General features: G+C 40.8%; 1 protein-coding gene across 1 annotated transcript in view; it reads left to right on the plus strand.

The window, feature by feature from the left end:
• Positions 1-2,843: 2,843 nt before the first annotated feature.
• Positions 2,844-16,797, plus strand: part of pnp4a (purine nucleoside phosphorylase 4a) — a 35,444-nt gene continuing 21,490 nt past the window's right edge. Inside the window, exons 1-3 of the mRNA XM_034082917.1 lie at positions 2,844-2,866; positions 4,405-4,568; positions 14,319-14,422. Of these exons, the coding sequence (XP_033938808.1) occupies positions 2,844-2,866; positions 4,405-4,568; positions 14,319-14,422 (291 nt within the window). The remainder of the gene's footprint in view (positions 2,867-4,404; positions 4,569-14,318; positions 14,423-16,797) is intronic.

A 16,797-nucleotide genomic window follows, 5' to 3' on the forward strand; every position in this document is an offset into this window, starting at 1 on the left:
ATTTTATTGGAAGAAGTACTCAGACCTTTGAGTAGCAAAACCGAATTGTAAAAATACCAGAGGTGGGGAGTAACTAAGTACATTTACTCAAGTACTGTACTTAAGTACAATTCTGAGATACTTGTACTTTACTTCAGTATTGAAAAATGTCGCTACTTTGTACTTCTATTCCACTACAATTCAGAGGTAAGCCGTGTACTTTTGCTGTACTACATTTATTTAATACCTTTAGTTACTTTACAGATGTGGATGAATGATGTGAAATATAATCAGCTCTTAAATCAGACTTTAGTTCCTCCTGGAGTAAATTCACAATCTACCCTGCAGTATATAAAGTCATTCAAACTAGCTGCACCTTTATCAGCTTTGAGAACACTTTATTGATCAATAATTATAATCAGAAGATATCATATATATTATTCTGAAATGGACCAATCTGCATGCTGAGTACTTCCTTTTACTTGTAACAGAGTATTCCTACACTCTGGTACTTCTACTTTTACTCAAGAACAAGTTCTGAGTACTTATATTATCTCTTAAAATGTAATGGAGTAAAAGTATAAAGTAGCATAAAATGAAAATACTCAGGCTCAGTACAACTACCTCAATATTTTACTTAGGTAGAGTACTTGAGTAAGAACTTAATTACCTTCCACCACTGGCCCAAAGTCCTAACCATGTATGTACATACAGACAGATTTTTGGATTCGGTATTTTTGGTGATTTTGGTTTGAGTGTCCTCTGCAGGTGGAGGTGTACTGAGGGACCAACAGTCTGGTCTTCCTGCGGGGGGAGAGGGGGGGGCTTCCTGTCAGCTCCTCTGTTGGGTCTGGTCCGTCAGCCCCACATGAGCCTCATTAGCGGATCAGAGCAGCAGCATGTGAGGTGTGTACGCGGTCATGAGACTCCACGTGGAGTTTCAATTCATATAGAACCGACCGACGAGCTGCTGTTAGTTAAACTGAAAAGCTTCGCTCTGATTGGCTGAATCGAGCTCGGGCCCGACGTACTAAACAGGTTTCAAATCGACAAATTTAACCTAACTGATGCAAACGTGCTGTACATTAATTTAAATGTAACCTCATTGATACCCGAGGTTCAAAGAAGCAGACTTTGAATCCTTTATTTGACTGAACAGTGAGGTACATTTACCTGAGTAGAAACTTTTGTTTCCTTATACATTATTGGCAATTTTGTATTTTATTTGATAGATTACAGTGAAGGAGAGAGAGTGACGGATATGACTTGTAACCAACTGAGGAAAGTAACGAAGTACAATTACTCTAATACTATACTTTATGGAGGATTTTAATTGTATGCTACTTGTTATCTCTCTACTCCATTACTTTTCAAGGGGACAAATTGTACTTTTTGCTTTGCAGATTCATATTTTAGAAAACCTTTTTTTATGAAGTGCAAGGCATTGTTATGCAATATATGAAACAACCCAGCAATATAAATAAATATTAAAGTAGCTCCAATGCAGCCAATATTAAACAGCATCTTACTGCATCATTGATAATAACTGATAAAGATATAATATAATAACATATGATAATGCAAAGACTAAACACTGGTACTTTACCTTTTATATTTTAGTACCTTTACTTGATTATACTTGCACACTTTACTTAAACTTAAATGCAGGATTTTTACTCGTAAAAAAGTATTTATAAATTGAGGTATAAGTACTTTTACTTCAGTAAAAGTCTCTATTTTTCTTCAATAACAACAACAACAACAACAACAACAACAACAACAACAACAACAACAACGCAACAACAGTCCAAAGGATGTTGAGGTTACATTGCGAGCAGCGTTAACAGTCAGCAAACATTGCACCATTTTTTTAAATGACTACATTTACGAGAAATGTTATAGTTCAAATGATAGAAATGTTCAGTGGTGCAGTCTAAAAGTCATGTCATAAACATAAAAAGGTCATTTTAACAGTCTCATAAATGTGTACTTCGAACTTGATGCCTATTTAATTTTCACTGTGAGTGACAAATGAGCCACTACGAATAATGATCTAACCGAACCCAAGGACTGTAGAAGTACTCAGCTTATTTACTTCACAATATACAAAAACTCAGTTTCAATTATAAGTTGTGCTATCAAAGTGTTACTTAGTATTTGCATTAAAATAATACTTATAGAACCATTTTAGAGTTGTGTAAATTACATTATTTGATTTTAACCATTGATGCATTAATATGTTCATCACTTTGATGTTTAAAAAGGTTAAGCTAATAAAAAGGTTTTAACAGTTGGCTAGTTCACGTTTGAGGATTGTTTAAGTATTGTCTTTAACTAATAATAATTTATTATCAATTTTTTGTTCATTTTATTTTGTGTTTTAATAATAACTGAAAAGTTATTGGTAACTGAAGTTGTTGTTGAGTGAAAAGTACAATATTTTGATTGAGTAGAAGTATCATAAAGTAGCATACAAGTACTATTGTGCACGAAAGTGTGCAAGAATGTGTGTGTGTGTTAAGATTCCTTTCTAAACCGACTTAACGCACAAACACTCACACACACACACACACACACACACACACACACACACACACACACACACACACACACACACACACACACACACACGCATGTTTCTTCACCTCTGTATCTCCATTGGCTGCTGCTGATGAATGGGCGAGTTGTTGACCAATCAGCAGCATGTGACTGGTGAATATCTAACCGCTCAGCATCAGCTGGAAACACTCTGACTTTCCCAGCGTCACACACACACACTTTTACACACAAACTGTCAGTGACAGAGGCTCCTTAAATAATCCCACACTCATCATTCTGCTGAATATCCTTTACCGTCTGTCATCATGAACAGCAAAGAACAGATCAGGTAAGAAAACACTTTATTTACATCTTATTTAAACTATTTATTGTTGTGCTGTTGTCTCTCACAACACAACACTCATTGTTTACTAAAATGTTTGGATTGTGACCGCTCATAATTTTATATGAGTAGTTCAACAAATAGTATTTCCATTCAGTAATTCACAAGAAAATGTACAAAGGACGGGAAGGTTGGATAAAAAGCCTCATAATGTTTGTTTTTTTCTACTAATTCTCCGTTAATGCGCTTATGGTCCCTCAGATTTATCCTTGGATGACTTGTTATTGTTAGACGGACCTTATTACAGCTGTAATTATGCTTTATGAATCCGAAATATTTCCTTAACTGTAAACTCAGTGAAGGAAAACAAGACTTTGGGGAAATTGGTAGTAAGAAGTGGGCATTTTAGAGGAAAGGAGAAACAAATCATGCTCTTTTGTAAATACTGGTTACCTTTGGGGTACAGCATTAAGTAATTATGGTATAAATTATCTTAAAATTATAACTATGTGTGTTTGTGACTCTTCAGTTGCACATTGCATTGTATCCAAATACCTAATAATTATTGCTATCAGTTTAAACATCAACAACAAACTCACTCTTTACCAGATTATATAAATCCAGCTGTTATTAAAAACTGCAGAGATACACCTCCTAACCTGTGTGACTTGTAAAGTTAAAGTATTGGTGATTTTATATGATGATGTAACCAAGATGTAATATTTGTTAGTTTTTTTATTTTACACTAGAAAACCTCCTGAGTTCAAAATGATTTGTTATAAATATTTTATATTTTACAAGAAATTAAAAAAGAAAATGATTTTGAAACTAAAATCCTATAGTAAATGATATTAGTTAACTCACTGACGAGGGATCAGGACTTCAAACTGATGGCACTTGTCCCTATAGCCTGTTTTAAATTGAAGTTGTCTGAGGTCCTTACCACCAGCTGCTCTTGCAGTAATAAGTAGTGTACCTTACTTACTGTCCCAAATGTGAACAATGTAGTGACTGCTTTTCGTCTTTTGTCTTTGTTGTGTTGTCTGTATTTTACATGTCTGTGTTATGTGTAAGAATGTATAACGTTGCTGCCTTCTTGGCCAGGTCAGCATTGTAAATGAGATGTTATCTCAATGCTTTTATCTGGTTAAATAAAGGTTAAGAAAGAAAGAGGACTTACAAAATGTATTCTTCATTAAACTGTATATTTACCATATTTACATGCTGCTCACTGGTTAGGTGTATTCAAGGTTTATGATGCTCATATCACTCTGGTTCCATAAGGAGAATCGTGTTAAATGCTTGGCTGGCTTTTGTAAAACATAACATAATATGTAATAGTAAAATATAAGGGACAGTTCAAATGTAAACATGCAATGACTCGTAAGACATGGATTTGAATTGCACAATATATTGTGTGTTTGTGTGTGTGTGTCTGCTATGAGTCTTCCAGTGATATAAGCATGTTTTTCTTGCCTCTGTTGTAATGTTTAACAACACAGCATCTAATCTCATTGACCCTTAACAATAAACTGTTCCTGCAGTCATGACGACTACCAGAAGACAGCTGATTGGCTGAAGTCCCAGACGAAGCACCGCCCCAAGGTGGCGATCATCTGCGGGTCGGGCCTGGGGGTGCTCGCTGACACGCTCAAGTGTCATGACTCCTTTGCCTACTCTGACATACCGGGCTTCCCCCAGAGCACAGGTACTGCTGATTTACTGTTATATAGTGTTTACTAGTGATGGCAAAATGAAGCTTTGAATGAAGCATCGAACCACTTGGACAATTGTGTCGGAAATAGGTTCTTTTCTCGAAGCTTCAGTTACAGCGACCTCTCCTGGCGAAGTGCAAGGCTGCAGTGGGTTTAACGTATCTTTGCCTTGAAAAATATTCGATGCACACACACACTAAGACTGAATATCATGTTCTATTTGCAATTAAAGATTGATAATTGTGTGTATTAGGTTATTGAGAAGAGACTAGAGAGTGCTGGACCTTTTTTTGGGAGGAGAGGGTTTTTTATCAGTTATTAAAGTTGAAAAGCAATGATTAAAATACATCCATTCCGGGCTTTGAACCAGCTGCGCGGAGGACATCGCCGCATTCGGGCCGCCGGCTCTACCCACTGGGCTATCTATTCCTTAAACTATTTAACTGTTTTTATATTACTGATAATTGTCTTTTCCACATTTCGAAGTGTTTCCCAAGCCAGAACGACCTATCTTTCTTCCTGGCTTGCTCTATAATGATACTACAATTCAAATGCAATACCAACAACAACAACGCAAACTATAGGTTACTTACGTAACCCCAGGTCTCAGAGTAACATGAAGTGAGATGTCTCACTATGGGATGCGCCTCATCGCGGAGCAAACAGATGCATCAATCTCATTACGCCAATCCTGATTGGCTGGTGATCTTGACGTCAGCGTCAGGGAATTCACCCCCTATAAGTAGCTTGCACCACGACGCATGCGTCATTCAAAATAAGCACCTCTTCTCGCTTCACCATAGCAAGGAGGGCCGTCTGGTGAGACATCTCACTTCATGTTACTCTGAGTACTGGGGTTACGTGAGTAACCTATAGTTTTCATTCATAACACTCCGTTCGATGTCTCACTATGGGATATTGTAGCTCCCGTATTGCCAGACGAGCTTATCTCGAAAATCACCAAACCGACCAGAACTTTAACAGGTAGGGCTCCGACTCAACCAGGTGCCCAGCACTGCTTGAGTCAAAACTGGAGTAGAACGTCCAGACTGTTAAAAGGCGGACAAAAGTGAGCGGCGAGGACCAGCTCGCCGCTTGCACCAATGTCTTGCATGGGAGATATCCTGTACAGAGCCCAGGATGCAGCCAGACCCTGAGTCAAGAGAACTCGCGAACCCGAGGGTGCCTGCGAGCTCTGACTTGTACGGGCCCCACAGCAATTGCTTCCACAAACAGTGGGAGAGCCGTTGCTTAGTAACAGGCTTGCCCTTGTAAGGGATAGCCCGTGACACAGGGGGCTTGGTCATTATGACAAAGCACCCCCGATTATGGTACCACTCACGGGCCAGGCCCATAGAGCCAAGCGCTCTGGGTGTGGGTGAAAGATCGCCCCCCCCGCTTGGGACAGTATGTCCCTGCGTAGTGGGAGCTGCCATGGCTGCCCGCACAGCAGCTGATATATCTCCGCTAGCCAGTACATAGCTGGCCAGTGTGGAGCTATCAGAATAAGTGTGTGGCGTTGCTCTCTCACTCTGGCCAGAGTTGGAGGTATCAGAGCCAGGGGTGGAAACGCGTACAGAAGGTCCGGGGGCCAATCGTGCGCGAGTGCATCCACGCCTAACGGTGCATTCAGATCCCGCATCGAAAAGAACAGCTGACACTGAGCGTTGTCTTTCGATGCGAACAGATCCACCGCGGCTCTGCCGTAACGCACCCACAGCTGGCTCACAATCCTTGGATGTAGAGTCCAGTCTGCATAAAGTAGTGTACCTCTGGACAGTAGATCTGCCCCGAGGTTCATCACTCCCGGTACGTGCGTCGCTCTCAGAGAGAGGAGACGTCTACCGCTCCATAGGATAAGTTTGCGCGCCAGTGTGTGTAACTGGAGAGAACGCAAACCCCCTTGGCGGTTAATATACGATATTGTGGTCGTATTGTCTGTCCTCACGAGGATGTGATGTCCCCTGAGAAAAGGCAGAAAGCGTCTTAGGGTGAGAAACACCGCTAAAAGCTCAAGGTAATTTATGTGCGCCCGCTGGAGGTCTCTGCTCCAGAGACCCCTCACCGGGCGACCATAATACCTCCTCCATAAATACCTCCTCAACCTGTCAGACATGCGTCCGTGGTGACCACTTTCCGTGGAAGGACAGCACCCAAGGGCACACCCCGTACTAGAAAAGTCGGGTGCAGCCAGTGGCGCAGTGCCATTACGCATTTCACAGTAACCATCACTCTCCGCGCGCCATGACGCGCGGGGTTTAGTTTTAGGGCGGCCACCCAGCGCTGAAACTCCCTCATGTGTAAGCGTCCCAGTCGTACGACCAGGATGGCTGACGCCATGAGCCCCAGCAATCGCAGGCATGATCTGAAGAGAACATGCTTGCGCAGCTGGAAAAGAGCAAGACAAGCTCTGAAAGCTTTCACTCTTTCTGCTGACAAGCGAGCTGTAAAGTGCACCGAGTTCAGGCGTAAACCCAGGAAGAGTATAGTCTGGGCGGGGCACAACATGCTCTTCTCTGTGTTTATTATGAAACCCAGGTTGAGCAGGTGCTTAACGAGGACATTTGTCTGCGTAACAGCCTCCTGCTCCGACTGTGCGAGAAGCAGCCAGTCGTCCAGGTAGGTCGCCAGGCGAATGCCCTGTTGTCTCAACGGGGCTATCGCGGCTTCCGTACATCGTACACACACCCTTGGACTGAGAGACAGACCAAAGGGGAGTACTCTGTATTCATAACAGATCCCCTGAAATGCGAATTTCAGATATTTCCTGTGTGGGTAATATACTGGGATGTGAAAATACGCATCTTTCAGGTCTACTGATGTAAACCAGTCATTTTGTCGCACGAGCCGCAGCAGAGATGTGTGAGTGAGCATTCTGAATTTATATCTTTTTAGATATTTGTTCAGAGCCCTTAAATCAAGTATTGGCCGAATTCCGTTCCCTCCCCGTTTGGGAACGAGGAAGTACTTGGAATAGAAGCCGCCTTGACTCTGCTCGGCGGGTACAATAGATATAGCCCTCTTTTCTAGGAGTGAGAGAATCTCTTTCTCCAGAATGATGTCTGACTCTCCTCGGGCCTGCGAGTGCAGAATGCCCGAGAAGCGAGGAGGGGTGACAGCGAATTGGAGTCTGTAGCCCCGTGTTACTGTCTTGAAAACCCAAGCAGATGATGTGAGCATCTTCCACTGCATGCTCCTTAGAGCCAGTGGAGATGTCACATCTCCTCCTCTCTGAGTCTCTATTTGTTGTGTTATCGGGCCCTCTAGTGTCTGAACACAGTGGTGCCCCTTATCGACAATACCCACCGACACTGCGCATGCGCGTGACGGTGGTGCTTTCACAACCGCCTCTTTTTCCCCGCTGCTTGGGGAAGATATTTTCCCTCGTAGCGGGACCCGGAGGTCTCCTTGGCCATTTCGGGCCACGGGACGTTGAGTCTGGCCGCAGCGCGTTTACACACGGCCTGCAGGTCCATGCTCAGACCGGGCGAAGCTGGTGTGCTATCGCCCGGGAGAGCAGCTCTCGCCTCAGGCTTTGCAGCCTGAGCCGGTGACATGAAGGTGTCCTCTTCCTGTTCATCTGACTCGTCCTCCTCGTAGTCCAGCTCGAGGACATCCTCCGCGGGTGAGACCATGGTGAGGTCTAACCGGGAGCCCCAGCTTGGTGGAGCGCGGGAACCGGGTCCCGGCCTGCCAGGGCGCGGGATTCCGGTTCTATAGCCATCGCAGATAATGAGCCCCAGACCGACAGACGGAGAGGGGTTCACTCTCTGTGTCGGACGCCCCCGTGTCTTGACTGCCGGCCCGGCGGGTCCGTGGACATGGGGGGGTCCTGTTCCGACAGGCTAGCTTGTCGTGCTAACCGTCGGCGGAGGCTCTTAACGGTGAAGCGGACACAATGTCCGCATGAGCCGGGGTTGTCGATAGCGCCTCGGGCGTGTTCCAGCCAGAGGCAGGACGAACAGACCTGGTGTGTGTCTGTGCCCGAGATCTTGAACCCGCAGCCGCAGAGTCGAGCCACCGAGTCCCTGACTCCTCTTGTTCGCCTCGTGGCATGGAGAGGGCCCGCTCTCGACAGGTGGGATGGGAGAAAAAGATATTACCACCTTGTCCTTAATCCGGAGAAAAGGACGGTGTGGGTCTTTTATTCCCGGAGAATACTGACTGGTGTGGCAGTATGCTCCTCTAATCCTTTCTTCCTCCGTGGAGAAGAGGAAAAAAAAAAAAAGGAGTAGTGATACAAATGCCACTTCAATCTCATTAGTATGCAGAAAAAGTGACAGGTCGCCCCGCCCCTTTTCGACCGGAAGTCCCGCCTCGTTCGACCGGAAGTCCCGCCTCGTTCGACCGGATGTCCCGCCCCCGCTTCCGGCGGATGTCCCGCCCCCGCTTCCGGTTTTCAAAATAAAAATAAAAAATAAATTAAAATTAAAAAAATGAGAAAAATAAAATGCCGTTGTTTTCAATCAATTAATATGCCTAGGATATATGTCCCGCCTCCTTACCACTTCCTGTGTGGTTAATCCTGTATACAGTATCGAATGTAACTTACAAATACTTGCAAATAACATGAAATTAATCCCAAAAGTAAGGCATCTTTAAAACATATATTTAAACCTCTCTGTTTTTGCAAACAGGACATGACAGGACATGAGGGGAGAGAACATATGGTGGAGGAGGAGGAACACACACACACACACACACACACACACACACACACACACACACACACACACACACTTTCCCCCGCCCCTCACCCTCTCCCTCTGTCTAAATAAAAAGCCATCGTCTTTAGTCACTCTTAAATATTTTTCAAGTCGAGAGAAAATGGCCAAGAGACGTCTTGATATGAATTTAATCAGCGAGACACCGGTGACAGCTTACAGCCATCCGTTGGGTGCTCCAAATCAAAGTAAAGCATATAAAAAACAGATATTTTAAAAAGTCAGCCTTTTTGCTAGAGGATAAGGGAGGGGGAAAACCCCAAACCCCCTATGGAGAAGTCATAAACCCCCTATAGAGACAAACATGTTGTAAACAGAGGGAGGTAGGTAGGTAATATACTTAAATATATATATATATAGAAAGTCAGAGAATATTTATCAGAGGATAAACCATATACATTTGTACAAGTCGACACTGGTGCATTTTGTAAGAAAACAGAGTTTTCGTACTCAGACCGCTGCAACAATTTCAAGCAGATCTCTGTGATATGCAGTCGCTGTCCGAATATAATGATGGTTTTAATTATTTATTAACAGTCATAAATGTATTTAGAAAAACCTGTGCTCAAACATTAAAGAAAAAGAAGGGTAAGGTTACCAAAAAGCTTTTGATATAGTTTTAACACACAGCGAGATCCCTAAAAAGTCACTAACAGCTGCGGGGAAAGAATTCTTTTAAATAAAGTTTTTCAAAACTTGTTGAAGAAAAAACGGTATACAATATTATATATATATATATATAACAGCCATTGACATATAGGCATGTATGGTAGAAAGATTTAACCGTACGCTGAAAACTAAAAAGTGTAGGTATTTTACAGCTAAAAACACTCCTAGACCTATGATAGTGTTTTTTATGTATGACAACTCTACAACTGGTAGAAAGTAAAGTACTTTTTCTGAGCAGATTTTCTTTAAGACTGTGACTCTTAACAAACCAACCCCCGAGAGACAGACATACTCATCCACTTTTCAACGTATTTTGTTTTTGTCTTTCTCGCTTTTTTTTCCATTATATTTTTGGAAAAATGCCTCAACCTCCATGTGAATTGCACACAAATCTGCAGAGTGTCACTAATATATATATATATATATATATATATATATATTCTTTATTTAACAGGTAAAAAAAAAACCTCATTGAGATTAAAATCTCTTTTCCAAGAGTGACCTGGCCAAGAAGGGCAGCATGTACAAAGTTACAACATATAAAACACAGACATGAAAGGCAGACAAATACAGCTGTAAAACACAAATAAAATGGCACATTAGCCAGTCAATATAAAACCTTTATTTAACCAGATTGGTCCCATTGAGATCATAGATCTCTTTTTCAAGGGAGACCTGCAGAAATATGCAAAGTAAAACAAACTATTAAAATCATTCAAAAACTGGCAACATTTTTAAAACGATTTCAAGATATACGAGCACTCACATCGACCAAAACTAAAAAAGTGTTACACAGTGACTGACATTCTGTACGGGAGTTCACACCTCAGCTGCTGTAGGGAGTTGAAATATGTTATGGCTCTCGGGGGATGGTGGTTAAGAGACAGATTCTTAGTTTTTTGGACTGCCTCAGGGGGTTAACGACATCTACTAAAAACAAAGTACTTCATAATCTACTTTTTTCAGCTTTTATACACAAAAGTGCAAGGAAGGTAGGCACATTTAGAACACTATCTATGAGATAGTGTTAGTGTTCCCTGCCCTTATCCATTTATTTTTTCTTTATTCAGCAATCGGCAATTGTGTCACCTTGTTTTTCTTGTTAATTAGGAAAGTGCTTGCTTAAATTTATGTATTTTAAGTGCATATTATAGAACAGGTATAGGGCAATATCAAAATTAGCCCAAACTTTTTTTATTCACAATGTTTACTGATAATCATCGAAATATGCAGGGGGTCCAATTCTTAACTTTTCCCTAAAACATTCTAGAATTTCTTTATCTAACACAAAAAAACATAAATTTTAAAAACATTTGACAACAATAGATACGTTGTTCCTGTTTTTATTACGATTATCAGATACAAAATGATAAGTATAAATAAATCTATGCTTTCAAATGCATTATTCAGAGATATTAGGCCTGTCAAATCAAAACTGGAGCATGTGAATAAGAGAGAGCAGAGTCCTAACCAGCTGATCCAAACCAAACTCTGAGCAGCCGGCGGCTGAGACGGAACCAACCAGCATGCGGACCAAACTGCTGCTAAGAACTCATGTTTAAATGAAATAGCAAGCAATGAATTCAAAGTGTGTATTTACTACACTAAGAGGAAAAGGAGATTTATCTGAGTTCTGTTGTGAGAGATTCGTGAGTAGAGAAGCGGCATCAGGTTTACAATCCCTCCTGCTAGGACGAAAACACAACTGCAGGTAAATGTGATGATGATGTGTGACAGGTTGAATGCAGCACAATAATCATTTTATTTTCTGAAATCTTTGGTATCGTAATCGTTTAACCAACATTTTAGTTCAAAATAAAATTTGAATAATCACCCTGTCCTCCAAACAAACAAAAGAGAATACAAAATACACTCATGTAATAACAAAAAATAAGTTAATTTGTCATTTTAAAGCAAATAAGACAAACTCTACGAATACAGACTTTACATTTTCCAACATCGACATAATACAATTGAAATGTAACCATTTAACATATAAAATCGCTCATGTTTTCATCAAGGGTATCTACAGCATTACTATACTTTAGAGAAGATTGGTACAGTATATGATGATGTACATTATATATATATATATATATAAAGCTTATGTGGGATACACAAATAAATATCACCCAATGGTGAGGGTTATGGTGAGCCATATGTCAATGGCTGTTATATATATATATATAATATTGTATACCGTTTTTTCTTCAACAAGTTTTGAAAAACTTTATTTAAAATAATTCTTTCCCCGCAGCTGTTAGTGACTTTTTAGGGATCTCGCTGTGTGTTAAAACTATATCAAAAGCTTTTTGGTAACCTTACCCTTCTTTTTCTTTAATGTTTGAGCACAGGTTTTTCTAAATACATTTATGACTGTTAATAAATAATTAAAACCATCATTATATTCGGACAGCGACTGCATATCACAGAGATCTGCTTGAAATTGTTGCAGCGGTCTGAGTACGAAAACTCTGTTTTCTTACAAAATGCACCAGTGTCGACTTGTACAAATGTATATGGTTTATCCTCTGATAAATATTCTCTGACTTTCTATATATATATATATTTAAGTATATTACCTACCTACCTCCCTCTGTTTACAACATGTTTGTCTCCATAGGGGGTTTATGACTTCTCCATAGGGGGTTTGGGGTTTTCCCCCTCCCTTATCCTCTAGCAAAAAGGCTGACTTTTTAAAATATCTGTTTTTTATATGCTTTACTTTGATTTGGAGCACCCAACGGATGGCTATAAGTTGTCACCGGTGTCTCGCTGATTAAATTCATATCAAGACGTCTCTTGGCCATTTTCTCTCGACTTGAAAAATATTTAAGAGTGACTAAAGACGATGGCTTTTTATTTAGACAGAGGGAGAGGGGCGGGGAAAGTGTGTGTGTGTGTGTGTGTGTGTGTGTGTGTGTGTGTGTTCCCCCTCCTCCACCATATGTTCTCTCCCCTCATGTCCTGTCATGTCCTGTTTGCAAAAACAGAGAGGTTTAAATATATGTTTTTAAGATGCCTTACTTTTGATTAATTTCATGTTATTTGCAAGTATTTGTAAGTTACATTCGATACTGTATACAGGATTAACCACACAGGAAGTGGTAAGGAGGCGGGACATATATCCTAGGCATATTAATTGATTGAAAACAACGGCATTTTATTTTTCTCATTTTTTTAATTTTAATTTATTTTTAATTTTATTTTGAAAACCGGAAGCGGGGGCGGGACATCCGCCGGAAGCGGGGGCGGGACATCCGGTCGAACGAGGCGGGACTTCCGGTTTCAAAATAAAATAAAAAGGCGGGACTTCCGGTCAAATAAGGCGGGACTTCCGGTCGAAAAGGGGCGGGGCGACCTGTCACTTTTTCTGCATACTAATGAGATTGAAGTGGCATTTGTATCACTACTAACAGGTATGCTGCTAGCTTGAAAAATCGGACCTACCTTACTTTCTCGGGTAAGAGAAGGGCGAGGTCGATTTTAAATACTAACAGCGTTAGTACTACCGTCTTCCTGCAAAGCAGAAGGAGTAGCCGGCGAGCGCCCCGTCGACCGAAATGGGTATTTGGGTTCAGTCTGTGGACAGTGAAGCTTGTCCGGCTACTATAGAGATGTGCTCTGAAGCGAGAAGAGGTGTTTGAATGACGCATGCGTTGTGGCGCAAGCTACTTATAGGGGGTGAATTCCCTGACGCTGACGTCAAGATCACCAGCCAATCAGGATTGGCGTAATGAGATTGATGCTTCTGTTTGCTCCGCGATGAGGCGCATCCCATAGTGAGACATCGAACGGAGTGTTATGAATGAGAACTACGACAACAACCCACACATTGCACATTGTTTAGAGCGGTCATAAAGTGTTGAAGCACAAATTTGAAACTGTTTCAACCTGTCACTTGTCAGAATCGAGACGAGGCAGTGCATTGAATCGCGTGAATGGACCGCGAACCAGTCAAGTGATTCATTCAGGAAATGAAGCAGTTGTTGCTTCGGACGTCATATGTCACGCTTCTATGGAATAGGAAGTCCAGGGTTGAAGCTCCGTTCGAAGCTTCAGTGTCAAACTGCCATCACTAGTGTTTACATCCTCGGGATGAACTGCTTAACACAAATCGAATCCATCTATACCTGTAAATTAAGTGTCATTTTTGAAGAGATGTTTATTTATTCATGAAGAGTCCGATTTTGTATGTATAACTTCTGAGACTGTCAGTACTTTCTGTTCAACTGGTAAGTTAATAGCATCACAGTTGCCTGGTTACAACTTGATGTACTGTATATCATGTGTGGGTTAATTAGCATCACTGTACCTGTGTCTCACCTGAACCCCCACTCTGTGCTGCAGTGCAGGGTCACGCAGGGCGGCTGGTTTTCGGGGAGCTGAAGGGGAAGACATGTGTGTGCATGCAGGGCCGCTTCCACATGTATGAAGGCCATTCACTCTGCAAGGTAAACAAACACAAACACACACATTTGCATAACTTACATTAAAGAATAGTTTGTCTATTTGCCAATATTTAGAACACTCATCTATTTATGGTAAATATGATGCTACTTTTTTTGTGCTATAATAAACTTGCCTAGCCTATAAATCCAATGCACTTCGTACAATTGCGCAAGGCAAACAGCAAATTCTCATATTTATACTCTTGTTTGTGTACAAATGAAACAAACAAAATATGTTGTGCTAATGAATAACTTCCAAGTTACAAGTCTTTGATTTTGTAACTGTTAGAAAGACCTAAGCTAGCTGTTTCCATCAATTTATAGTCTTTAAGCTAAGCTAAGCTAAGTTAGCTTCCTGCTAACATTGGCATCATGCTGCAGTGTTTGGGAGGCAGTGAGGGTTCAATAGGCGCATTCACACCGCAGTACTTTTCCCACTTTAGTTCCGATATAGTTCCGAAATGTCGCGTTCACACCAAACAGAGTCGGAACTAAAACTAGAAAATGCATTTCCTTCAGAAAATGTGTGAATGCTGTAAACTGTGAACATTTGTGGCTGAATTTAGCTGAAAATGCAGAAAAAGCAGAATATTTTATTAGCTGAATGGTAGTTGTTTTTAGCTACAAAAACCAAATAAGTGTGTTGCTGAACGGAGAAATGCAGAAAAGTGAAATGATTTAAATCAAATTGTTACAGCTCAAATGCATTGCAATGACTTTGTTGAAAACTTGAAAGTGAAATGTTAAACTGGATGAGTAGGACAAATAGTGAAGAGGCTTAATATTTAAAAGAAAAGGTTTAAAAAAAGGTATAAACAACAACATGTATAGCCTCAATGTCCTAAAATAGCTGAATAATCTAATAGTTGAATGGTTTCTGTAGCTGAAAATAGGCTGAAGGAGTTAAATATCAGATGTAAGTAGTAGTGAATGAATGTGTATTAAGAAGAGAAAATAAAGTAAAAAGGCTTGGGAAAGCAGCAGAATAATTTGACTGCAAACTTTTCGACTAAAACCATACGTCACCAATAATGTATAAAATATGTGGAACATGTTGAAGTCAGTATGACATCAGACAGAAAATAATAGGCTGAGACAGTCTGTTAAAGTCCAGTGTGTTTGTCAGTGTTTGTTTCTGTTCCTGAGCACCTAATCATAACAAATAATCATAACACCTGTGTGAGCCCAGAGATCAGAGGTTTCAATCTGTCCAGCAACACCATGGCAACCAACTGTAGCACTGAGTCCCCTTAAGAATGCATTGAGGATTATATCTGACAATTTTGCCACCTGTTAAAAAACTATGGCTCGTATCAAAAAATTAACAGACCGTGAGCATCAGGGAATCCCAATGAACTGATATATGGTTTTTTGGGGGTTTTGTGTGGTAAATGTGGAGATGGGAGCAGTTTGTCTAAAGTGTACTTCTCTCTGTTCTGAAGAAAGATCCGGATGTTTTTAACATGGGAATCAATTGGGAGCTAGCTGGACTTTTTGTCTCTTCATGCCCTCAACAGACATTTTATTTAATTTTTTAATTTTCCAACCTAGGAGAGGTTTTCCTACGTTTTTCATGAAAAATTATGTCTGAGGAGTGTAGGGTTTGGGAATTATGGCAAGTTGAAAACATGTTTTTGGGCGAATTTCAAGCTGTCCTCCACTCTATTTTGAGATCAAAGCACTCTAGACTTAACGAGCTGCTCCATCCACACTAATGTTAAAATCTGAAAAAAGCCTCTTTACTCCAAACTAAGTATCTCAAAAAGATATGAAAGATCTGAAGAACAGGTTTTATAGCTGAAGGTCTTGTGATCATTTAAAAGTTGGAATGAAGTCTCTAGCTGAAAATATGTGGAAGTAAAAGCATTTGGCGCAAGGTATAGGTAAAAGAGGATTTGAAGGTTTCTCCCATTGACTTCCATGTTAAAAGAAATAGTATAAAAAGCTGAATATTTCAAAAAGTATGACATATTTTGAAAAAGTTGAAAGTTTCACATCGATTGCTGAAAAGGCTGAATAGTTTAATATTTGAATAGTTTCTGTAGCTGAAAGTATGCTGAAGTTATGGAGAGCCAATATATTGGCTGAAATAAGAAGGGGAAGAATAAAGATCCGAAGAACTATAGTGGAATGCTATAAATAGCATTCGCACTAATAAAGATTCGAAGAACTATAGTGGAATGCTATAAATAGCATTCCACTAATTAGTTCATGAGAACCTTTTTACCCCCATTTCGTAGTACCCCTCACTGCAGTGCGCAGTACCTCAAGATGGTAGTACCCCTCACTGCAGTGCGCAGTACCTCAAGATGGGCGGGAGCTCAACATGGGCGGAGCCTCAACGCCCCTCCTTCTCAACCTTTGAGGCATGTGACTGA

The sequence above is a fragment of the Pseudochaenichthys georgianus genome, chromosome 5 (assembly GCF_902827115.2).
Source record: "Pseudochaenichthys georgianus chromosome 5, fPseGeo1.2, whole genome shotgun sequence".
Taxonomy (NCBI): domain Eukaryota; kingdom Metazoa; phylum Chordata; class Actinopteri; order Perciformes; family Channichthyidae; genus Pseudochaenichthys; species Pseudochaenichthys georgianus.